We start from the raw sequence: 26,105 nt of genomic DNA on the forward strand, positions 1-26,105 counted from the left end.
AGGCAGGGCTGAGTGTGCGTGTCACTGTTATGCTGGCAGGGCGGCGTGCGGCGCAGCGGGAAGCGGGGAAGTCGTGTAGAAGACACGGCTCTGCCAGCACAGGGCCCGCGCAGCCCAGCGGGACCTCCGGGGAACGAACCCGTCCGGTGTCGCCAGGGAGGCGCGCAGCCACGCTTCCTTCCTTCACCCCTGGCGGGTCCGTGGCTGGGTGAGGCTCCCGTACCCACAGAAGTGGCTGCAGCCCCTCACTCACCCTTTGGCTGCGTCCACCTCACCACTGAGGTGGCGGCAGCCCAACCCTCACTGGCCGTTTATGTGAGGTTCCTGTCGCGACAGAGCCGCGCAGCCCCACACGCACCCCGTGGCCGTTTATGTGAGGTTCCTGTCACGACAGAGCCGGGCAGCCCCACACGCGCGCTCCAGGCTCTCAGTCCTGTCACCGAGCGCGCTCCCCTCAGCCGGGGCGGCCCCGCTTCCCTCAGCCGCTGCGCGGGTTGAGACCGGGACAGAGGGCGGCCACAGCGGTTCACTCCAGGCCAGGGGGGCGGGAAAGCGGCCACCCCACCTGCGGGCCTCTCCCACAGCGGAGCGGAAGCGCTCAGCCCGCCACACGAGGCCTGCATCACCACCCTCCTCCTCCTCCTCCTCTCCTCAGCCGAGGGCGGGCAGCCGCGCTGCGCAGGACCGCGCCTCAGCGCCGCGGGGCGTGGCCCCGATTTGCCACGCCCCCTTCTCTCGGCCGGCCAATCAGCGGCGTCCACATGCCGCGGCGGCGAGTGGGGCCCCCGGCGGCCCAGCTCCCGTAAGTTACATTAGAGCAGCCGCCGCCGGTGCGCGACCGGAGCGAGCGGGAGCCAGCGGCGGGGCTGGGTGAAAGGGGGAGGGCGGCCGGAGCCGTGACGAGCGGTCTGAGTGAGGGCGGGAGGGACGGATCGCGCGCCTTCCCCAACAGCGCCTTTTCCATTTTTCTCTAGAGGCGAACGGGGCGAGGCGTGCCGTTATCGTCCTCCGAGGGGCGACCCCTGAGGATAAGCGGCACCGGGTGCCCGCCTCTCCATTCTCTTCAGCTGCCCGCCGCGCTCGGGGTTGCGTGACTTTCCCCTCCGGAGAGGCGGCCCGGCTCCCTCAGAGGGCGTGTGGGGTGGGAGGGGGGCGGGGGCTTTTTTTTTTTTTTTCTTTCGTCAGTGTTCTTTTTTTTTTTTTTTTTTTTTTCTTATTTTTTAATTTTGTTTCCTCTGGAAAGAGTGAAGCCGGCTCTGTGTTTGGGGGGGTCTATGGTGATAGCACGGGGGCGGTGGGGGAGAGAGCGAGGGGCTGAGGAGGGGGCACTCCGCGGCTGAGGAGGAAGAAGAAGCGAGGCTCCATTTGCCGCTCCCCGCCCCGACCATGGAGAACGCGCACACAAAGACTGTGGAGGAAGTTTTGGCGTATTTCGGGGTCAACGAAAGCACCGGGCTCAGCCTGGAGCAAGTGAAGAAGCTGAAGGAGAAATGGGGCTCCAACGGTAGGTGAGCGGCGCGATGCCGCCCTCGGCTCTTTCCCCTCTTCCCCCCCTCCTTCGCGCTGCTCTCCTGCCCTCCCGTCCTTCCCGGGGCCGCGCTCCGAGGCCTGACGTGTCTGTGCGAGCGGAGCCGGCATCTCTTGCAGGACCCGGAATCGGAGCGCGGCAGAGAAGATGGCTGACTGCAACTCCACCTCGTGGGTTTCTTTCAGAGCCCGGAGCGGGGCTGGCAGCTCCGCCGCCCCCCCCCGCGGGGCTCCTGCCGTGCTGAGATGGAGCGATCGCTGCTCTTCGCTCTTCTTTTCCCTATCCTTCAATTTCCCGTGCTTCCCTATGCGTTTTTGGCCCAATTTTTTACATTCTTCTTTCGAACCGTGGCACAAAATTATGCTGATGAGGTATTTCTGTCGTGTATTTTTTAATAAATCCTCTTTTCTCGGCCTCGTTCACGGTGTTGTACAAAAATAAAAAGCTGTGAGGTTACACTTTTTTCTTTTTGTTCAGCTTGAACGTCCCTTCCACGCCTCTAGCCGTGGGGAAATAAAGGGAGAGCAGAAATAAGAAAACCCTCAAGTGGAGAAAAGAACTCGAAATATTTTAAACCAAGCTTCCTTTTTTTTTAAAATTATTTTTGTGAGCGATGGTGGGGAAAAAATCTTTATCAGCATTTGGAAAGCATTCTGAGCCTTTGACCCTTTGTATGCAGCAACAGTAGAAGTCACACAGCTGGCTGGAGTGATGACTTGGCTGAATCATAACCCTCAGCAGATCCCAGCTAACCTGTGTGTGCCGTAAGCACACGACTAGCAGGCCCATTCGATGCTCTGATGAACAGAGCCCCTTTAATAGCTATTTCAGTATGGCTTTCCAGCCCAGTTGAGTCCACAAACTGAGAGCAGTATCTGGTGGATGTCTTATAACGCTCTAATGATTTCTTCAATCGTTTCTTTTTTCTCACATGCTGCCTGAAAAAATCCGTGACTGATAGAGTTACCAGCTGAGGAAGGTAAGTATTTGTAAAATTTTCTACAAATTCTTGTCAGTAATTGATTTTTTTTTTCTGCATGCATGACTAAATCTTAATGTCGTCTGTACATTTTGCAGGAAAAACCTTGTTCGAGCTTGTGGTTGAACAATTTGAAGACTTACTAGTTAGAATTCTGTTGCTGGCAGCTTGCATATCTTTTGTAAGTATGAATAGCTCTTATTTCATCGATCTGTGCGTAGCAGGTTCAGGACCAACCTGTGTTTAATGTATAGGAATTACACACAGTGCTCTTCTTCGTCCAAGAAGTAGAAGATGCTAAGTAAATTGTTCTCTTTTAAATTAATTACCTTGTGAAGAGACTTTTGTGTGCTTGAAAACAGAGTTTCAGGGAATCTGTTATGGTATGAGTCAGAAGTACATAACTACACTAGACAGGTATTTTAAAGGCACTTCTCATTCAACCCAGCTTGCATGTTTGAAGTGGGATTTCCCAATGCTTTTGTTGGCTTTGAAAACTAACCTTGAGTAAGCGTTTAACTGGTCACTCTTCTTGCCTTTGAGTTAATCGTTATCAAGCTCAATGTGTAATCATTGGAAGACATTTTTGGATGCAGTGCACACTGGAAATAGAATTACATGGCGAGTATTCCAGTTGCCTTCCCTTCCTGATAATAGCAAGGTGACAGTTGTTGCTTTTGACAGTGACAAGAATGATGACGGCTGTGATGGCACCATTGTTGACCAAATTTGGTAACTGACCTTTGAATAGTCATAAAATGGACCTCTTGCTTGGCGTACAGTTTTGAAAGAACAAGAAGAGTTCAACTGAATTTCTTTGTGAACACGTTTAGCTGGTCCTTGTACGCAATACATGAAGAGTGCATTGCTGAAAAACTGGAAAACTGAACACACTCTTTAGGTATAGAGGGAAGATGAAAGCTCTGTGTCTTAGGGAGCTGGGTGACAGAAAGAAAAGTGTGCAGAATATTAAATTGTTTAGAAGTCAAAGTTTATAGTAGACTTTGCCCCGGAGTTGTAATTAACTGCTTTATAGAATAAAGCAGCAGCTCTTGGGGGTTGTGGAAATTGTGGTGACTCTTTAGCTAAGGGCAAAGTAATTACGATGGGCAGAGGAGAAACAGTTCTGTGGAGATGTGGGGGAAAGGTTGTCCTGGTGTGGTTGCTGCAGCGTATTGTGCTGCTGCTCCTTGACCAAGGCAGGTTTAGCTATCACCATGCAGACACCTCTTCTGAAGTGCTGTGGGTTTTGGTGTGTGTACGCCGTTACCAGCTGAGCAATGCTTGGTGGTGTTGATCTTGACCATGGGGATTGATGTGCTTTACTCACTCTTCTGTTTCCTGAAGAGGAAATCAAGCTGCCCATAGAAATGTGGATAAGCAGGTCATTTTAAAACTCTCCTTCATCCTCTTTTCTCATTTTCTCCTCCCGGAGGACTGGAAAAGAGAATGAGATAAATGACAGCACAGAATACTGTTAACCTTTATTCTATTGCAAATTACCTGTTTTTATTATAACCAGGTAAGTGAAGAAATCGCCTTCCCCAAACTTAAAAGATTTCATTGCTGAATGTGAGTACTGAGCGCATTGCCAGAGTGACAGAGGTTGTGTACTGCCAAGCACACACTGCAACCTTTTAATAAGTGGGTTCCGTTTCTTTTTTCAGTATGCTTAGTTTTGTTAATTGTGGGGAGATTGAGCTCCAAAAGGACGGAGGGAGGAGAGATCTAGGTTGTCTGCTTCTGTGCTGCTGGGATGGTGTATGACCTTGGACTGCTGCTTTGCCTTTGCTGTGTCTCCCATTTAAGAGTTCTGGCTATGCGCTGTAACACTAATTCAGAAATGGCAAGGGTTTTCTTTTCAGTGAATTATAAAGGAAAAATCCTGTTATATTTTGCTTTTGACACTGGTAAAGCACTTCCCCTTTGTTTCTGTCTTTTTTCCTGTTCAGAAAGGGAACATCCGTTCCCTTCTTTTCTTTTGAAGCTTCTTGATGAAAGAATATTAGAAGCTTTCATGGTAGGAGTAAGGAGCTGTTGAAAATGTTGATAGATGAACTGGATTGCTGTAAAATTGGATGCAGTTAACATTGGGTAATTTGTGTTCCTGAAGATGTTTGAGCAGTGTGTAGCTATGTTAGACTTGTGGACAGAGAACTTTAAAGCACTGCTCTGAATACTGGAGCTGTAGGTAAAGCTGGAACTGTAAATTATGCTAGACCATTCTTATGATGGAATAGCTCAATGTTAAAAGTTCCGTGTGTGCATTGTGCTGTCTTTTACAAGCCTTAGGAATTCAATTTTGCCATTTGTTCTGTTGCAAAGCACGCAGAACTCCCTGTACCTTAAAGATCTTGAAGTGGATAATTAGGCTTAAAATGGAGTCAGCTAAACTTCTGTTGTTTTTGAATGTTGAGTAATACCATTGAGAACTGCTCTTTATTTAATAAGTCAAGACTGTGACGTCCTGGGGGCAGAGCTGGACCCCTCAGAATCATACTCTGGAACCTGGTGAAGTGCTGATTCACACTTCAGTTCTGTGACTGCTTTTTACTGTGAATTACTGTTTGATAGATCTTAAACTATAGTATTGGAGTAGAAAGTAGGACTTCATGTAGTGTAACAACAGAAGTAAGCGTGGATAATGGCTCCTCTTTGAAATAACTTGCAGCTGAAGACTTTTAGACCTGGTGTATATCCGAAGGAGGATTTCTGTCAAGATGCTTAAATGAGTAGTTTACTTTAAATGGCAGTGAATAGGGAAAAATGGCTTACCAAGCATTGGCTCCAAACTCTTGCTCAGCCTTTGAATTACTAGTGAGAGAGCAGAGTGTTAGAATCAGGAACAAGACCGTGTTTTTAAGCTTTCCTGAGTGTCAGTGAAAACTTGCTCTAATTTGAATTTGAACAGTTATGCTTACTGAAGATCAAATAGAGAACGTACATTGCTGTGCTATGGCACACGTTTGTAATGCGTGCTTTCAGGAAGGCACAAGTGCTGCAGGGCAGTGCAAGGAGCGGAACATTTCTTCACCAGCTGTACGCTGTAAAGCTTTATGGTTCAGATGTGAGAGATGGCACATCAAGGTGTGTTAGATTACTGTTTCTTATCTTGGAAGCTTTTCTGGTGGTTGTGGCCATGAATCTTAATGTTACAGTTGATGGCATAGAAAAACAACAGTCTTGAATATCAAGGTCTTCATCCAGCTACGTTTTGGTGTAGAAACCTCGCCTGTTGCGCAGCGCAGCATTCTGTTCTGAGTGCCTTTTGTGTCCTGTGTTCCCACAAGGCCTGTCAGGTATGTGTCAGTAAAAATAAATCAGGCTAGCAGCTGAATCTGTGTCACCCTAGCTGATTGTAGGGGTCATTTGCTGCCTGTTGCCTTGGTTGTAGGTATTGTATGCTGCATTCCAGGTTGGAGCTGCTGTTACAGATGTGCCAAGTTAGTAACTGCTTAAATTCTCACACTGTTATTTCTCCAATATTTTTACTGGCCTGAAGGTATGGCTTTTGAAGGGAAACTGTGTGATGTGTGATGTTGAGTAAATGGAGCTAAATGCAGACTTGGACGTTGTTTCAATATTTTGTCAGACAACGGTGAAGCTTACGCAGAGGTCATTTGCAGAGTAGATCTCAGCAGTTCAGAGGCCTTTGTAGCCTGAATTCTAGGTACAAGTAAAAGAATGTTTAATTTTCGGTGAATTCTGGCTTTTTAGTCCTTCTATAACATTCTCTGAAATCTGCTGTATTTAAGTTTAAAAAAAAAAAAAAAGAGCCTTGTTCTGTAAATGACTTCTAGGAGTTGCAAAATGTTACTTTTGTATCTTAATTCAGAATAATGTTTTGAAGAGCAGTGTGTGTTGCCCTGCACAGTCCTGCCTTTGCATCACATCCTTATGGAACTCTTTTCTACAAAATGAAATACAGACTGGAAACTCGACCAAAAACTTGTTGAAACTTAGAGCCTATGAATTACAGCGAGTATGGCCTCATTTGTGGTAAAAGGTGAGCAAACTGCTGGTGGAGGCAGTAAGGTGTGCCGGTAGAACACAGCAGGCTTTGCCCTGGGATCACCCCAGAGCTACCTGTTAAGGTCAGGAGCTGCATGTGGCACCAGAGCAGTGGCTGAGGTATTTCCCACTGGCACTCTTCTAGCTAAACTAAAGTTACTCAATAGGGCTAGAGATACCAAGTGGTGGGGTAGCATAACAGCAGTGATTCCATTTTAGTTTGTGTAAATTGAACAGGAGTGCTGTGTATCTTTCTTTTTTTTCCTTGGTTTTGTTAATGCTGATCGCAGGAATGTGTTTTCATTTAAGAAATACGGAGTAGCATTTCTATCTGATGGGTGCTTAGGATCTGTTAACTCAATATAATGCTCCATTAATATTTATGGTCAAGATTATATATGTATTCTCCTTGGGTAGCAAATAATAATCCTGTTTGAACTGGAGGAGTTCTCTTTGGTGTTTCCTGGTGTTCAGGTACCTGAAAAGTAACTGGGGCGAGTATCAAGACTACTAAAATAGTTTGCATCTGCTTCATTTTAAGCTAATTTGTATTGAAAAGGAAAAATCATTAAAGGAGGGCTTTCTGAGCAGCAGTTAGTACTCTGTCCAAAGTGTACTGAATGTTAATTCAAAGTGTCCTGTGAAAAGAAAACTCACTTAAAAGTTGACTGTAGTTCTGCATCACCAGCTTTAATTAGTTCAAGGCTTTTCTTTGGTCAGGATGAGCTCCTACTCCATCTGCTTGCTTCTGAGTTCCCAAAAAACCTTTCTGTTGACATGTCAATAAACCTGTTTCCTTCTGTTGGTGGCTACAGCCTGCTGGGCAACAGAACTTTATCTTGAAACTTCCATTCTTTTAATTCAGTTGTCTGCTTAATGATAAATACGCACCTGGGCCAACTTGCCATAGTAACTTAATTTGTAGAAATGCCAAAGGCTGTAAGGATGTGTCTTTCCTAGCTGTGTTGGTCAGCATTCTCCCTCACTGCTGGCTGACTGCTGCCTTGTATCTCTGATCCCCTCTTTCCTTCTTCCTGCACACCGTAACTCCAGCAACCTAAAGTCAATGTGCTGAAAGAAAGTTGTCCTCTGAGCTGCCTGTCTTGCCTGTTGGCATGGGACTGTTGGGTATTGCTGTTAATTTCCCTTACGCTTTCAGACTCCCATTTCTCCTGAGTACTTATTTTTGTTCTTATTATTCTAAACTTCAGTGATGGTGGCCATTCTCAGTAGCAGACAAGAGCTTTCAGGAAAGCCTCTTGAGGGTCTCAGTGTGCAAGTGGAAGCTTTGTAACATAAGCTCAATACCTTGGACACGAGTTACAGGTTTTAGCATAAGATCTTGTTGTTACTGAAATTGCCTCATTAAAAACCCCTTGCTCAACCTTTTGGATTTGCTGGTTTTTGTTTTAACATCAGGCTAGTACCAAATAAAAAATCTCACAGCAGTATGTGTTGCCTGTCACAAACGTCCTAAATGGAGTGTTAATGAAGCAGTAATTTGCTATAGTAGAACCAAGCGTTCACATTAATGTGTTCTGTAATATATGTGGCTATATTTAGATTCTAGAACTAGAGCCCTGTTAATAACTGCATGGAAACTTTTGCAGGGAGATGGGTGTCTTGCTGCCAGGATTAATGGGTTATTTAGTTTTAATCTAGTTATAAATTGATAATTTCACCCAACAAGCAGCTGAAGATCTAAAACAGTTTAATAGATTTGTGCTACTAGAGCTTCTAATCTATCTGCTCTTTTTGAAGTAGTGGTTTATCGAAGGAAAGATCCTTTGAGTAATGAATTCTGGTTCTCCTTGATGTATTTGTATTATGCCCTCCCTTGTAGCTGCTTTCCTTACCTCTAAAAGTTGCAGGGTTTCTCAGTGTTGTTTTACAGCCCATATGGTCTTCAACTTGCAACAGGTTCTGATTCAGTACTATGTATTGACAGGGTAACTCAATGTTGGGAATTCCAATAAAGAAAGGGAGGAAAGAAACACATGAAGCAGCTTTTTCTAATGGTTGTGTGAGTCTGTCTATGGTGGGAAAAGTGAGATGTACTGTTAGCCGTTTGTGTAGCTTTTGTAGGGGTGGCAGAGTAAAAGCTGTCCATGGTGTAAGGGTGATGTGATGGTTGAAGACTGCCACGAAGTCTGCGTTGTTCAGCAGGTCAGATGGCAGAAGCCAGTTGGGGTTGATGGCGAGTGTGGAGAGCGTAATAGCTCCTAACTCCATCTCTTCTCCAGATGGATCGCTCAGACCCTCAACATATTGCACTGCCAGTTGGGGTGCTTCGTTCTTATTAATCATAACCTGCATCTTACAAGTTTATCCTTTTGTAATAGAATTTGTTGTTGCATTGGATTTGCCTGACAGTCTGTTTTCTGCTTGAGGCTTTCATGCTGCTGCTCCTTCTTCCTTTTAACATCCTGGAGTGTTTCACAATTGAGCAATAGCTCTGAGCAGCATGTTAGTGGATTTGTGGTGCTTGCTTTAGTAATGGTTTGCTCACTGCAGTCTTGTAGTGATTCAGAGCACTGTTGCCTGACTACCAGCCCTAATTATCTCAACACGTTGTTCCTATTTACTGTCACTTTCCAGGCTTCCTGTTGCTCAATACACTGACGAAAAAGCTCTTCCTCTCTGGTCACGTTAGCTTGACTTTTCTTCAGTAGCTGCAGAGCTCTGTAGGGGCCTGATGCTCACCCATTCTCCAGAAGTGAAGTGAATGGCAGAATCCTAAAACTAGAGCACAAATAGAAAGTAAATGAACTAAACATCTTGGAGCCTTTTATGCAAGTCATCCAGTTGATTTACTTAAAGGAAAAATGTGTTATAATTTATATTAGGTACTTGGCTTAGAATTCAACTTCAGATGGAATTGTACAGTTCACTTAAGTGCTTCAGTAAGGCACTGCTTATATTTTAATTTATAGATGTTTCTTTCTCATATCTCACTGAAAATTTATAAAGCTATTTTCATTTATGTGTCTAATTGGATGACGAATGGTTTAGTTGAAATTCAGATTCCAGCCATCCATAAACCTTCACCATGCACAGCTCTAGTGCTGTAACTTAGAAGTTGAGCTAATCAATCTACATTTTGTTTCAGACAGTTGTGGGGGAAAAAAAGAATTAGCAACTTTTCACTGCCGTAGCCTTTTCACAGTAACTTCTGCTTTCATTTTCGAAGCAAGAGTAGCAGTGTGGTTCCCAAAAAGGAGAGCAGGCTTGGGAATGAACTCTGTGCTACTTCATTAAAGATTTTCTCCTTTTCCATTGTGTATTGCTGGCTTGTTCAAGAGCTTGGAAGATCTGAAGACACTTCAAAACTGCTCAGGTCTGGGGAGTTGAACCTCAAGCTATCTGGTCTTAGGTTTGCAATGTATCTATGTAAATCACTTAATTTAAAATTGGTGTTTTTCTCTCACAGGTGCTGGCCTGGTTTGAAGAAGGTGAAGAAACAATCACAGCATTTGTAGAGCCTTTTGTAATCTTACTTATATTAGTAGCCAATGCAATTGTGGGAGTGTGGCAGGTATGCAGATGTTTTTTGCAACACCAATCACAAGTGTCTTGGCTTTTTTTGGTTTGAGATGAAGAACTGCACATTGTACTGTCAGATGCTTCATACAATGCAAGCAATGTACGTTGCCAGCTTTAGATTTTTAAGAGTCAATGTACCGTATAAATTCAGGACAGCAGGAGTTGATTAAAGGTGAAACAAAAGCTTTGCAAGTTTTGCCAAAGGGACCTCAGTGTGTTTGGCCACATGCTGATGAACACAAGAATTAAACAGTCCAGTATGAAATCCCAAATTCAGGAACTGAATCAAACACTGCAAAGCTAAGAAGCAACCAGTTGGATCAGTTGGCAAAGCAACAACAAAAAAAGTCAGAACTCTTGTCTTGTTTGTCTGTTTCCTGTTGACAACAAATACTATGCTTTAGTGCATTTATTGGTACAGTTAATTAGGTACAATTGGTACAGTTAACAAGGTATTCATTCTACCTGTTCAATTGTTGCAATTTTAATTAAACTTATGAAGACTGCGTTTTCATGAGGAGGTAGGAGTTATTTCTGAAAGATATTGCATTATCAGTTGTGAGATTAATTGGATTACTTCTTCTAAATAGTGTTGGCAGTAACGTGTTCTGAGACTTAAGATGTCAGAATTATGTGAACAGCTTTCTTTTGCCAAATTGATCATTTCAAACAAAGCACATTTTCTTAGAATTGCTTTTCTGCAGGTAAAAAGTATTGCAGGGTTTTAGAGTAATTGATGTTCTTTTTAAATTTTTTAAAGAGCTGGGATTAATGTGACATAATTACTTGCTGTCTTAGGCTCCAGGCTTTTTTTGTTTTGTGCAAACACAAGTAAGCTGGCTGAAGACACTCAGACTCACTTTTTAGCAACACCCAACTTGCTGCACAACAGCTAGAGCTGGTATGGTGCGAAGAGGTAATGTAGAATGAGGAGCAGCAGTGCACCTTTAACTGTCCCTTTGTATTCAAACCTTTGTGAAGCTGTTGCACAAGGATTAATCTTTGAGTTACAACTCTGCATGTAATAATTTGAAGCATAAGATGTAAGGTAAAGCTGTCTGTATATTTGTGAATGTTCCTCCGTGAATGTTGAAACTCGTGCAAGAAATGATCAGTTTTTCAGCTGTGGTAAAAGTGTGCAGAGAATCTTTGTGTGCCTCCATGTAGTGAACTGAATTGTGAAACAACTGCAGCATGGATTAAATGACTCATAACCTTTTTTGAAATGGGCATGGAAAGAGTCACAGCACGAAGTCTCCACCCATACGTGTATCTGTTGCTACAGGTACTAGATGTGAGCAAGTGAGTCATTGCCTTAGCTCTGCCCTTCTCAACCTTCTTTTCCACTTGCACTTTTCCCAAAGTGCCATTTATTAATACTTGAAGGATTGAGAGGACCTGGTAGCTACCTTAAAATCAAGCAAACTGGGGGAGGAAAAAAAACATTGTTTCAGACACTGAGCTGTATGTTGTAGCTGGATGATATCATTGCTACAGTGTTGAGGAAAAGAGTTTATTTACCTGGTTAAATACCAGACTAGGAGTAATCCCAGCTTTTGGAACCTGTGCTGGTAGCTGTGTGCTGCCTGGCACAGAGCTGTATACAGTGTAAACAGAAGTCCTTCAGGGGAGTTTTGGGAGTGCTGTGTGAGCTGCTTTGTTGTATGGAAGTACCTCAGCCTTTGACTTTCTGGAGATTGTGTGCTGGCTAGGGTTTGTATTTGAAAAGGCTGATACGCGTTTGAAGTGCAGATGTTCTAATAACTGTATGTACCCATGCCTTTATCTGCAGTCGTCAGGACTGTATGACGTCTGTACTTGTCAAAAGGCTGGAAAATAAGGAATAAGTTGCTCTTCCTTGAGGTAGAGCAGCAGTAATGATAAGCTGTTGATTTCTTACGTTGTCCTCTATCTGGGCGGAATCACAACATTGATAGCAGTTTCTAGCAGTGGTTCACTGAGAGAGCTGCACTTGAGATAGGAAGTGAGGAGGTCTCGTTGTGTGAGGATTCATCCAAGTTTGTTAGCTGTTAGAGATGTGAAGTTTCTAATTACTATGCTTAGATTTCAGTCTGGTGTTATTTGATCTGCAGAAATGATGCTGGTAATAATTTTGGGGGAACCAAGTTCTAGCTCTGTAGCTGACCCATAGTAGGCTATAACTAAATAGTTGGATTCTAGTCTTCTGTTAGTAAATGGAACTCAGTATTGCTAGCCTGCTGCAGTCTGACTGTAAGCTGCTCAAAGTGGTGAGGTACGTATGAAAACTAGACTATATCTCTGAGTTGTAATCCTATTTAGTTCTTCTTTTTTTAGTGCCAAAATGAATCCCTATGTTACATACTACTATTTGTGGCCTCCCTGTAACAAGACACAGTGGGTATTCTTTATGGGAGATGCTGTTGGATTAAATAAACATCAAGTGGCTTCTAAATGCCCACTAATACTTGAATTGCATTGTAATGATTTTCAGTCAGCCACGTAGTGAGGGGATGTGTCACATCATTTTCTGTGTGAATAAATGTAGCTGAGCTATGTACTATTCATATGATACTGCATTTGGAAGATCAGGTCTGACATGCTTATCTTTCCATACCTTGGAGGCTTCTTAAATTACATGGTTTTGCTGTCTTTTAGGAAAGAAATGCTGAAAATGCAATTGAAGCTCTTAAAGAATATGAACCAGAAATGGGGAAAGTGTATCGACAAGATCGAAAGAGCGTTCAGAGAATCAAAGCAAGGGACATCGTGCCAGGTGATATCGTGGAAGTGGCAGGTAAGGCTCACAGATGTGGTACATATTGTGTGTGTTGTAAAAGTGTTGTGAGGGCCTTGTCTTAATGATTTGAGGCCCTGGGGGGACTTTGCAGAGAAGCCTAAGTATATGCTTCGCTTTGGAACAACCTTGCTTCTGTTCATCTGTAATTACCTTAAATGTGCATTTGCACTGAGGGGATTGTTTTTCAAATTGCCTCTTAGTTTAATTAGTAGGTCTAAGAGCAAAGCATCTTAATTGGAGTACAAGTTTTAACACTTGTCACTAGTCTATAACTATTTTCTGCAGTCTGGATTCAGACTATCTTGTCTGCTTCCTATCCCATTTATTAGAAATGTCTTCCTCTGTCCTCTCAGCTAACATGTGCCTTGTGTGGGACATGGTTGTTTTGTGTTCATAATGCCTTGTTGTTTCTTTCTTTTGCCTATTGATGTACTGGGGACCACAGACAGAAATGGTTAAGGAAAGTTTAGCATTTGAAGCACTGTGCATTTCCTTCTTCAAAAAGAAAAATAAAGCCTTGCATTAAAAAATTGTGCTCTTACATCAAACTTAATAATTTAGATACTAAATTAGTCCTAAAAGGTATATGTTTGAAGAAATGTGAGAACATAAATAGGAAGTAGAATATGAAATTCTTTCATTTGGTGATAGTGGCACAGCAGTCCCTTTTTTTAAACTGGTCTGGTCAGTGACTTTAATGTTTCAGGTTTCTCCCCAGATGAAAGTAGGTGGTTCTTGTTAAATGTCAGGGGTAATTGCGTACTCACATCTTGTAGGTCGTTATCAGCTATTAACTTCATGGTTGTTCTTTTGGGAGCAGTGCAGGGTGTACATCAAACTTTGCTTCTGCTACTGTCCCTCTACTTTTAGAGATGGTAGATCTCTAAAGCAGGTAAATATAAACCCTTGGTCATCCTGCTGTTTTAATTAGTAGGCAGAGAGAGAGAGTGCACTCAAAATGAAGTTGGCATTGGCTCTCTGCCCAGCTTTTGTTCCTTGAGATACTTTAACAATTTGTTGAGCCCTAAGGTTTAGTTTTGAGCAGAGGTTGGTACAGCTACAGCAGCCCTGACTGGGTTTACTGAGTAAGTGTGAATCTGATGAAGGCTGAAGTTAGTTTTCTCTTGGTATCTGTTGGTTGACGAGCAAGTGCAACTACAAAGTGCTGATAACTGAAATAAAGAGTGAATTATGATACCTTGTCACTTACTATGGAATTTCATCTCAATTACTGACAGTACAGTAACGCTAAACATGATTAAGATGCCTGTAAAGCAGTGCTTGATAGTGGGATGCACGTGGAACTGATTTGAAAACAAAAAAAAACCAGCAGACAAACCAATATGCTCGTTAGAAAAGCACAAATTACCAGCTTGTATGATTGAATTTTAACATAAGTGGTCTAGCCTGTCGACTGACTGTAGAAGCTCATGCTAGTTAAAATATTTGCTTAAACTGGTGGGCCAGATAGTTCCTGGCTACTCTTAAGTACTCAGAATACTTTGCTTGCATTGGCAAATGTAATTGGTTTCATCTTGAAGGGAAGGTGACTACACGTGTATAATAAGTGTGTCACATAGATGTTTGAGACGGGAAATAAATGCTTTGGTGTAATATGGCTGCTGCTATTGGAACAAATTGTAACGTGTCGTTAGAGAACGATGACATCGTAATCGCATCAAACTCAGAAAGGCTCCTAGGCAAGTAGAGGAGAGGAATAGGCTGTACCAGTGTTGGTGTCAAGACCTGGAGGTGAGAGAGAGTGTGTGCATGCCTGTGTCTCCAGCACAGGACTGTTGCGATGGCCTTTGACATGGTGTTTGCACAAAGATGACCATGTAGGGAAGTGCCGGAGCTCTTCATATGAGGATACATATCTGGGTATGGAATTCTAGGCAGTGTGCCAATGACATTTGTGTGTCCAGGCAAATCTCTCTCAACTGAGTGGCGTAAATAACCAGGTGATGGGTTTCTCTCCTGTGCTGATATCTAATTTTGAAAGACCTTTCCATAGGTCTTCCATTACAGAGTAGCTGTTAGTTAATGTTGTAACATCTTTGATAATTTGAAGTTGTTACATTGGGTTCTGGTGGTGAGATGACTTTCATGTAGGAGTTAGTAAATTGGTGTTGTAATTTATGCAAAAAAATACACATTTATTTTTGCTTCTTTATGCTACAGGAATTCTCTGAGAGTAAATAGCATTGAACTGTTTAAAAAGTCATTTGATCTTTCTGGTAGTTTTGAAACCTTTAAAGATGACGTGTGCAGCTTAACAAAAAGACAGCATGGTAATGATTTGTACCATTACTTTTCATTTGGACTCGTTAAGGCTCCTATTTGTGGAGCTAGACTGCATTCATTACCTAGACTGCTCAGTCTGCTTTGTGGCCTTCAGAAGTAAAGTGATGACAAGATGTCTTAATTGCTCTGCCAGCTAGTTTAACTGCAGATCTGCACTGTCACCTTGCAGTGAATGTGGAGTACCTTGAAATGGATGAAGCCATCTATCACTTGAGTGGTGGTGTATTGTACTTCTCTTGGGAGTTGGTGTGCACGTAGATACTGTGGAGCACTTGATGAGCAATTACTGGTTATTATGCTCAGTGGCCAATGTTCATTGTAAATAGCACAGTAAAAATTTGCAGGTGTACCAACAGTCAGTTGCCTGTGCGTGAGTGCTTGGAGACTGTGCAGACATGAATATCCTAGCTGTGTGTGTTAAGAGAACTTTCTTCCATGTCCACCTAAGCAGAGTTGGTGAAAAGATGCTGTACAGTCAGCAGGAAATCTTTGGGATGGAGATGGAGCTCAGGGGTTTGCCTTAAATTGGCTTGCAGTGCTCTGGGGGGCATAGTTCTGAGAGCTGTGGTGTGTAAAGGTTACCAGGCTACATTGTTTGTTTCTTAGAATTGATGAACTGAAAAAAATCCAGATGCTGTCCTCAAATGGCTTTTCAGTTTGCCCGTCTTAAATGGATTAACCACCCTGCTCTGAAGCCTTAAGTTTATTGAAGGATGCACTCTAAATTGGTAGCTGGTGGCTGTCTTAATAGATTAAAGAGGTCCTTTGATGTTTTAATTGAATTTGTTTGCCATGGTTAAAGTAATATTTTAAAGAGAAACAAAACAGCATGGCCGTAGTTCTTAGAAGTTCTATCTGAAGCCCAGTCTGACAGGTTGGGATAAACAGTTTGCAAACTACTTAATTTTAGAAAAGTACATTTGGGAATGGAAATTAACTTTGTATGCTTCTGTTACGTTCCCCTGTCTGAAACATTCTGTTTTAAGTAGTGGATCTAAATTGCTGTATTTTAATACACCAATGTTCACTAGATGTAATCTGTAAGTGACCAAGCTGGGGTCACAGCAGTCTCTTTCCCTGAGATTCTGAGCATTGGTTCCTGTGATTTACTGTTCAGTCTGGAAATACTCAACAGCGTAAGAACTGACCCAGAGTTCCCAGAATTTCATGCTTATTTAATTGATGGATATGCTTAAATATTTAATTTTAAGTTTATGCCCGGCATGGAGTGTGCAAGTGTGCTTGGCAAGGCTTTTAATTTTAGCTGTAGAACTCTCCAATACTTTCTGAAGCGTGGATACCTCGTAATTAAGGAAGGAGAGATTTTGGTGTCAGGAAAGCTGGGAGGGAACGTTCTTGAGCCAAATCATGTCAAACTCCAAAGTGATTATAAAAGACCTACGGGCCTTATTCAGCAAACATCAGTGTTGCAGATATTTCTTCTTAGATCTTTCTCTGTGTTACTTTTTCTCATGGAAAAGTGTTTAGCTTAGGGAGCAGAAAACACACAGTGATGTGATGGAGTGGGACTTAAATCCAAAATGTTGGCTTATCCCAAAAGCACTCTGCTTAAAGCAGCTGCATGTTGTTCTTTCTTAGAGTGAGGTGTCAGGTCTGCTTGTAAAAATGAAGCACGTGTTTTGCTTCTTCCATAAAGTACTGCTTTTGGACCAGAGAAAACAGGGGAGTAATATCAGTGGTTAGTAAATGTATACGTGTATAGATCTGTGGGCTTCAGTGGATGCTTTGGCTGTCAGCCTCTCCTAGCATATGGGAGGCAGTTTTGAGATAACCAAATGCAGCCCAGGCTTCATTCCGTTCTCTGCTGACATCATGCCCACGTTGTGGCTGTGCATGAGGTTCAAGTCAGGACACAGCCTAAACCCAGGTCACCTGCAGCACACATTTGAGACCTTAAACTTACCTCCATTTGATTTTTGCTGATTCTCACAGCTTTTTCCTCTGGAATTGCTGAACTGTTGCATAAAAATAGTGAATTGAATTCTGTTTTAATTGTGGCGATTCAATGGTGTATCTGGTATTTTATACTCTGAATAGAACTGATACTGCAAAGGGGTTTATTATAAGCATAAATAGTACTGAAAAATGCTTGAACATCAGGATAATACTGTAATCACGTTGGCAAGGGAAGTGTTTTAAGGCAAAGGAGAACTTGTGCCTTGGTGCTGTGCTGCATTTCCAGAACACTGATTCATGTATTACTCAGATGGAATCTGGGTAGGAAATGGGACTTCTGCTTCAATGGGTGGATGTCACCTACTCCTTTATCTGATCTAGCAAAAGTTAAAGCTTAGTTTCTTCTTTTTCCTAGTAGGTGCTTTTATAGGCTGATCACAAGAGCTTCAAACCCAGAAGGTGGTGTTGGTGTTATAAATGAACACACTGATTGAAAGCTGAAGTGAGGCAAAGTCAGGTTAGAAATGAGTGCAGCTTTGGAGGTGAGGTATCTGGCCACTGGCACAGCTCTTTACGTTCTGGTGCCCTCTTCAGAGAGAATGACATGTAGAAGTGTTATTCCTAACCAGTAAGAGTTAAGATAGGAATAATTTATTTTACATAGTGCTTAATGCAGTATGCATTTCTTGTAACTCAAAGCATCTGTTTGGACCTCAATGCATACTAGATCCAGAAAGCTGATTCTTCTGTTTCTTTTTTACTCTAGTCTTTCTGGTCATCACTGACAACAATGCAATATGGATATCTTTATGCATTAATTACTATTGTTTTAATGCCTACCTTTGGCAGTTCTTAGATTTGGATGAGTACACTTCTTCATGCACTGTTTAGTAAGTTCTGAGGACCATGTGGAAGAGAAGGTTACTCTGTGAGCATGACCTAACCTGTAGCTTGCATCATCAATGCCAAGAATTGATAGGTGGACAGTTGGACTGGATGATCTGGCAGGAATTTCCCAACCTTGGTGATTTTGTGAATGAATATATTTAGAAAATATGTTCTTCTGTCTTGGCAATTAAAGCAAACTCCATTTTGCAAGTATGGTTAAGACTGAAGAGACCATTGCTGTTTCAGTCTTCATCTTGTTGTGAAGCAATCCATCTTACAGTTCTTGAGCAAGTTGCACTTAGTGGATTTCATAGGCATTCCTCATTTTGATAACTTCACACTTGACCTTGTGTGAAAGACTGGATGGATTTAATCTTCCTGTTTTGAAGAGCTCCTGAATTTTCATAGTGTTTTTATTATGCCCTGTGTAGGAAGCATTAAGTACTTTGTACTTTCATAAGGCTGGACAGGAATGCTATCAAAGTAAGGGGAAAAATGGATATAGAGGGAACGTATCAAAGAACACGTTTTAGAAGTAAAGGGGAGGGTGACAGTTCTGTACTTCTTTCTCTCCGTCTGGTGTGCTGTGGAAAGTAATCAGGATGTTCTGAGTCACTTTCAAGAACGTATTGTAAAATTTGCAGTAACCAAGAGGTAGCAACACTTTAAATAAGTATAAATCAGTAAACTGCTTCCTGGTGTTCGGTGTTGGAGGGATCAGAGGCAGTCAGCAGAGCTGATAGCAGTTCGAAGTACTCACCTCAAGTGGCAGTTGTGTTCTGAAGACTTTAGGATCTGCCTTTGGGGTTATGTGTTTATTCTGGAATATGGCTGATTCTGTTCTCTGAGCTTCCAGTCGCCCACGATTCAGGACATGTAGAAGAGCCCTTGAGACCTGGGAGATGCATGATCTTCTGGCTGGACTTCTGATAATGTAGCAGGGTCTGAAATGCAAATGGCTTTAGTTCTTTCCCTCCAGCTTCACAAGTCATGCTGGGCAGCCTGGGCGCTGAGCTGCCTTTTGAGGCCCTTTATTCACAAGGAAGCTGTTTTCAGAGAGCTGCAGTCATTCCTGCAATTGGACACCAGCTTTACTTGAAATATGCCCAGCTGCCAGGTGGAGTTACAGTTACAGCAGGCTTCAAGTTGAGTGTCTGTGTAAATGATTGTATGTGTGGAGTGGAAGTTGACCCGTAGTGCTGCCACAGCACTGGGAGGAGTGAGATAAGAGCTGGGGAGCTTTGAACTCCGGAGGAAAGGCCAAGGCATAAGGTGTAATCAGTTGGGACTGTGGTGAGGAAATGTTTCATCTCCTTGTAAGCACCTAGCAGAATTCGGTGATTTCAGATGTTAAACTGACCATGTTTTGAGTGAAGTTGTGTCAATTGTTTCAAATAATTGACATAACTTTGTTTATATCACAACTAAACGTGACTCCAGTTTCTGTCAAGGGGTAGAAACTGTAAACTGTGTGCTTCAACATAGACTTACACAGTTAAGTGGGTTTTTTTTTTAACACACTTTTCCTCTTGCATTTCTTTGTAAGCAGAAGCTCAATATTAATGCTGAAGCAGTATTCTGTGCAGGAACAAAAAGGATTCTGTGAATAAAACCAGTGATTTGAAACAAACCCTGCTCCGACTCTTCCAGCAGCAGTGCTTTTTATAGCTGTAGGGGCTGTGTTCTCAGTTGCTAAGTATTTGGCTAAACCATGCTTCAACAATATGCATCCGGATGATTTTGGAAGCAGCTTGCTTGATTCTCTGGAGCTGCTGTAGAAATCAAGGGACTGTTTTGGATTCATTTTTTAAACAATTGATGAAATTCCTTCTGCAACTGGCTTGAGCTTTTAGACTTAATGCTGTGAGCTGGTAGTTTTGTTATATCCAGACTGTGGTAGCTCTTCATTAAACAACACAAATACATTTCTCCCGATTTCTTGTTGTCTTTCAAATTACAGCTTTGGGTAATACCTCTGACCCTGTGCTCTAAAATATAATTGAGCAACAAAACAAACAGCATGAAAACAACAGGAGATGAATTTCTGTGTTCAAGTATGTGGAAAACAGCCGCCTGCTTGTAGATGCAAACTGCAACAAACTGCTCACAAAAAATTTCCTGTGGGTTCCTATCTACTGCAGGATAATTTTCTGTATAGTTTCTCTTATGCTCATAACAGAGTGTTCAAGTTGGTACGTGGCTCAGAGTTGTAGCTAATATTTTGCAGAGAGCTTCTCAGAATGGTTCCATCGTTGATCCTGATGTAAAGCTTTCCTACCTATTGGAAATACCTGGAATGTTTTTCTACCACCTTCTAAATGGAGATGGTAGGGGAATATGATGGCTGCTCTTAAGCTGCTGAGGTAAACAGTGCTGATGATTGAGGCGGCCGATGATGCTGAGGAGTAGCTTTCATTGAAATATCACTGCTTGAATATTGGTAGGAATGCAAAAAAATGTGTACCCAGGCTGATGGGCATTGCATCCCATTGCACTGAGGTCTTAGCCTGTTGTTCAGTGATAGCTGAAAGGCAGCTGCCATTACATGTCTGCATATAAACCTCCTCATGACATCAGGAGAGTCTATTGAATGCTTTGGCCATTTTTGGCTGAGGTCACTGTTTGTCTAATGCTATTTTCTCTTGCTGCTCAAGGGCATGGTGGCTTAAATTAGTTTTCACATGCTATAATGATACAAAAAGACAATTTGTGTCTATTTATGGGATCCCTTCATATACACATGCTCACCCAAGGACATGTCTCGCTCCTCAAGCAGAGCTGTTCCATCTTTGCTGCTTTTACTGATTTGGGGGCTTTTTTGACCTTAGGAAAAGTCACGTGCTACAAGTTTACTTAATGTTCAAAGCAGCACTTAATCCTCTTCAGCATTTTGTTCTTTAACTTTCCTGTCTGAGCAAGTGTATGCTGCAAGGCTGTAACACCACTGCTGCCTTCTCATGGCATTATTTGTTAATGTTCATTATTGCTGTCAGTTGCATAAGCAGTTCCTGCAGGAATTGCAGCTTGGTTTAATTTTACTGCAGGGACGCAGAGTCTATTTACTGAGAAAATCGTCTCTTATTAGCTAGTGTGAAGTGTTCTCCCCTGTCATTGTGCATTGTTTTATAATAATAATAATAAAAATAATTTAACACTTTAATAGTGCTGGTAAATTATGTTAGGGGTACGTTTGACTGTGTGTGTCTATTAGAACTAAATAGCACTGCTTTAGTTCTTCCACTCCTCTTAATAACCAGGAAAAACAAGATGAGAGAAGGTAGAAAGGTGGAAGAATCAGTTCTGGGATGCTGAAGATGTGGGAGCAGAACTCTGCCTCTGGAGGAGTTGCTGTTAGCTCCTGCACCACGTGCTGCCTTGCTGTCTCAAGTGCTGCAGGAGCTGCAGGAGGGGTCTTTTGTGCCCTATGATTAATTGTAGGCTCTTGTGCTCTACAGAACAGAAACGTCTAACGAATAAACGCAGCACAGAGTTCTGCCAAATCTTGCAGGGCTTTGGTCTGGGGTGTATTTAATACAGCTGTACTACTTAAGGTTGGTGTGTGATCTGAACTTAGCTTCTAACTCGAACAAGTCTGGCAGTATTTGAAGTATAACACAGAAGAAGCAGATCTGCAGAAACAGTGTCCAAATAAACAAACATGGGTCGTGTTCTGATCTGTGGAGAACAGAAAACTGACTTTGTGTAAAGAAAACAACTTGTTAGGTCAGCCTTCCTGAGGAGGGGACTTGATTCTTACCTTAGCATTAAATCTGTTTATTATTGAAATGTATTCTGAAATTGATGTCTTGCAAGGATGTTCTCCCTCTGCTGTCATGTTATGGTCATGTGATGAGAACCAGTAGTGATTTATGGAATATTTTGTTGAAATTAAGTAGAGGTAGAGATTTTGAAGACAAATTTAATTTGCCAGAGTATATTGGCAACTCGTAAAAGTAGGGTATTGCAAGCCACAGAAGCAATAAGCAGCTGGTAGTAACCGTAATCATTGGAGCAGTTACTGCAAGATCACCTTCCTGGCTGATAGAGCTAATCTGCATTTGGTTAGAAATCTCTCAAATAACTGAATTGGAACTTTGCCTTACTCATTTCTTTGCAGTTGGAGACAAGGTTCCTGCTGATATAAGAATCACTTCTATCAAATCTACAACTCTAAGGGTAGATCAGTCCATTCTCACAGGTATGAGTTGTGACTTTTGGATTATTATGCATACATTGGAAGTGCCTTTTAACTGCTTTAGGATATGTTACAGACCAGTCTGTAGCTATACCAGTACTATATTTAAGTACAGCGAATTTCTGATGTAGTTAAATCTTAGTGGTTGAATATGTTGACTTTGTCATTCGTGTTCACCTTACTGAGATGAATATTCTTCCTGAGACTTGTAGTGCTTTCTTTAGTCAAGAGATAATGGAAACCTGGGGGGTGGGGAGGGAATAATTTCTATTCAAGTTTGTGTTCTACATTGGATGCCTTGCTGCTCTTACTAAATGTCTTCTCTAACACCTGTTTTCTTGCACAAGACAGTGTAACATTTAAAATACAGGCAGTTTTTAAACTGCTGTTTCTAAAGCCTTATTTGATGAAATGCTGTGCACACATGTTCGTGTGTTTTCTGATGCAGGCTGAAATGCAGGAGCTATATTTAGAGCACTTTTCAGATTAGTTGAAAACAAAACAAAGTAACAGTACTACTGAATATAGGAAAGAAGCTAGGAATCAATCAGCCAGGCATGCTAGTGCAGCCTTCTCTCAGCTGGAACATGAAGATCTGTCTGCCAGTTTTGGTAACATAAACAGTAAATGTCAACTAGCCGTGAATTTTAAAGCAGTAATTATTCATCACAAAAAAAATATTCTTGATCTGTCTTGAAACAGGCTGCACATTTTCTTACTATGGATCTTGACTAGCGTAAGAGTGATCAAGCTTGCTTATATTTAGCATAAGTAAGGAGTGCCTGCATTTTCTTACAAAAAAGTAGTGCATCAGTCACTGAGTTTCCACCCTTCTGAAATCTGATGGGTAGTAATTGGCATCTGCTTTTACTGAAAAGAAACCTTTTTTTACTGTATGCCATGTGCATGAGAAATGATGCACTGAAGGCATTAATGGAAGAGGTTTCTGAAGACTTGCATCTAAAGGAAGTGACTGAGATGCCTCTGTTGTTGAAAAAATAAGAATAAAAATCTTAAAGTCTGGCAATGAATATGTAACTACTATTGTAATTATTTAAATGAGAACATAACTCTTCCAATACATAGAGAACAGAAAAGCTTATGGCTGTGTGAGAAGCACACAGAACAACGCTGGAGTAGAAACTTGTTTGTGAAGTAAGGATGAGAGGTCATCCTTCATGCAGTGGTTCCTGCTGCTTTAAAGTGCTGAGTGAATCATCTGCTGCTTATGTGCCTTGAAAGGGACATTGTAAAAATGTTTAGATTGACTTTTGATTCCTTACAGAATTTAAGTGGTATATGTGTAATCTCTTAAGACTGTTGCCTTCCCTTTAGGTGAATCTGTGTCTGTTATTAAGCACACTGATCCTGTCCCAGATCCTCGTGCTGTAAACCAAGACAAGAAGAACATGCTTTTTTCTGTAAGTTTTCTGTGCAAGTTTAAAAGGTAGTAGAAGTAATACAGAAGGTGGTAAACTAAAGCAAAGAGAACTCAAGGTGTGCATCTAAAAGCTGTGGGACTCCTTGCTCTGTTCTCTGTGCACATCTGTATGCATGTCTCCACGTGCATCAACTGAATGAAATAAAGATTAGAAGTGGCTTCTAATAAAAGCTGTCCTTAGGGAGGGTTGTTGAGGCCAGTTTATATGAGGAAAGTAACTTTTGTCCTTCACTAGAAATATACTGAAGGACATACACTCTAAGGGACTCATAAACTACTTTTATAAAGTACCTGTTCTTAAAAGTGATAATAATGCTCACCTAAACTGTGCTGTTGTGTAGATGAAGTTGAGAACTAGCTTGCTATTAGGGAAAGAAACTGTTGATTGAAATTTGTTCCAAGGAAGTGGTTGAATGCCTTTCAGATATTGAAATAACAATTCTTATTGTTGATGAACTCCTTGCAGAAAGCCAAACTGTTCTTACTCATCTTAAATGTTCACACACAGGGTCCCAGAGAACACATGTATTGCAGTAAATAACATTATTAGGATTGTGTTTTGCCAGATTAAAACAAACAAAAGCTCTTAAGATGCCAGTACTTACCAGCAGATGGATTTGTTTACACTACTTATAATAGATCAATGTTTGTTCATATTGACCCTAATTTTTTTAAATAGAAATCCTACACTGGAGTTTTCTTTTGTGTATAGTGGGGGAATGTCATTCTTCCTGCTCCCCTCTTTCACAACTGAACTGAAACACAGCCTCTCTAGTCTGCCCTTGTAAACATTGCTGTTTGCCATTTGACTGCAAGCTTTTCTTCTCTTTCGTTTACGTCAGGGTACCAACATTGCTGCTGGTAAAGCTATGGGAGTGGTAATTGCAACAGGAGTCAACACCGAGATTGGCAAAATTCGTGATGAGATGGTGGCTACTGAACAAGAGAGAACCCCACTCCAACAAAAGCTGGATGAGTTTGGAGAGCAGCTGTCTAAAGTCATCTCACTGATCTGCATCGCTGTCTGGATAATAAACATCGGTCACTTCAATGATCCGGTTCATGGTGGCTCCTGGATTCGAGGTGCTATCTATTACTTTAAGATTGCTGTTGCTCTTGCTGTTGCTGCTATTCCTGAGGGCCTGCCTGCTGTTATTACCACCTGCTTGGCTCTTGGAACCCGCAGAATGGCCAAGAAGAATGCAATTGTTAGAAGCCTTCCCTCCGTGGAAACCTTGGGTTGTACCTCAGTTATTTGTTCTGACAAGACTGGTACTCTGACCACCAATCAGATGTCAGTCTGCAGGGTACGTTGAAATGACTTGCTCATTTTTTTCTCTTCAGCTACTCTGAATAGTCAGCATTACTTGAATTCTTCTGATGGTGAGGTCTTTGGTTCTCATATCATCAAAATCTGCCTTTATTTTCCTAAGATAAGCTTCTACGTTGATGTCAGATTTCCAGTGTAGAGTACTGAAGGCTTTTATTTCCTTCCCTTACTTAGTCATGGCCAAAAATAGCTGCACCCCCATTTGGTGTAAGGGACAGTTGTTTGCAAGCAGCTTTCCATTGGCTGGCTGTAAGCAATTCAGTCTCCTGGTGATGATTTACTCTGGTTTGTCTTGTTTCAGAAAGATGGGGTGGGGTACGTTGTAAGCATAAAAAACATTTATTTATGTACGAAGATGTCAAGAAAAAGCTAAAGCCTCGCTGGCAGTAACTTGGATAGTCTGAGGCATTTTCACTACTGAACATTCCCGCCTTCCTTTGGTTACCTTCTCTAGCCACTATTGCTCTGATGTGCTTTGCTGCAGCATTTTTCAACATGCGGTGTTGTCTGGTTAATCTTGGCACTGCAAGTGATGCCATCATCTGCATTGCCATGGTCATATTCAGTGTATGGCATGTTTTTATATTAGCATAATGCTGGTGTGCCCACTTCCCTTTCTCCCAAGTATTCCTTCTTGTGCCAATTAGTTCAGGGTTTTTGTAGCTTTTGTAGCTACTCACTTCATGACATGCATGTTCTGTTCCCATTTTCTGTGCATCCCACATACTTGATAGTCTTCACAGGAATTTTATGGAGAAAACACTGTTCTTTTAATAATTGTGGATGTTCAGCAACATAGCAACTGGTATCAAATGTTTGGTCAGAGTTATTACGTGGGGTTAGAATTCCAAATGCATAAACATTGAGCGTTACAGACTGGTGTCTTTGGCAAGTCTGAATTTATTCTCATGCGATTGTTGGCTTCTTCTTTTTAACTGGCAGTTGACTTGTTCTACTTGCTTAAGTATTTTAGTATTTATACCTAGGAAACACAAAGCAGCTGCTCATCAGTATTCCAGAGGAGGTTACTTGCAGTAGAGTTGCATAACTGCCCTAGTCTTTGCGGAGGTTTTTTTATCACCAAATGAATGCTGCCAAAAAGGAAGATGCCAAAAGCAGAAGGCTTCATGGTAAACTCATCAGTTACGATCCTTCAGATGTGTTTACTTAAAAGCTGCAAATGCACTGCT

At 42.0% G+C, this 26,105-nt stretch overlaps 1 protein-coding gene across 2 annotated transcripts in view; it reads left to right on the forward strand.

The window, feature by feature from the left end:
- The first annotated feature begins 1,304 nt into the window (after window positions 1–1,304).
- The window catches only part of ATP2A2 (ATPase sarcoplasmic/endoplasmic reticulum Ca2+ transporting 2), a 40,869-nt gene continuing 16,068 nt past the window's right edge, over window positions 1,305–26,105 (forward strand). For both annotated transcript variants that reach the window (XR_007380389.1, XM_048964420.1), the window contains exons 1-8: window positions 1,305–1,504; window positions 2,490–2,507; window positions 2,606–2,688; window positions 9,949–10,053; window positions 12,699–12,837; window positions 22,067–22,147; window positions 23,480–23,565; window positions 24,428–24,892. Coding sequence is in view for 1 of the 2 variants with exons in the window: in XM_048964420.1 (XP_048820377.1) it covers window positions 1,387–1,504; window positions 2,490–2,507; window positions 2,606–2,688; window positions 9,949–10,053; window positions 12,699–12,837; window positions 22,067–22,147; window positions 23,480–23,565; window positions 24,428–24,892 (1,095 nt within the window). In the remaining variant the exon portion in view is untranslated. The remainder of the gene's footprint in view (window positions 1,505–2,489; window positions 2,508–2,605; window positions 2,689–9,948; window positions 10,054–12,698; window positions 12,838–22,066; window positions 22,148–23,479; window positions 23,566–24,427; window positions 24,893–26,105) is intronic.

Source organism: Lagopus muta, chromosome 17 (genome assembly GCF_023343835.1).
Source record: "Lagopus muta isolate bLagMut1 chromosome 17, bLagMut1 primary, whole genome shotgun sequence".
In the NCBI taxonomy this organism is placed as follows: Eukaryota; Metazoa; Chordata; class Aves; order Galliformes; family Phasianidae; genus Lagopus; species Lagopus muta.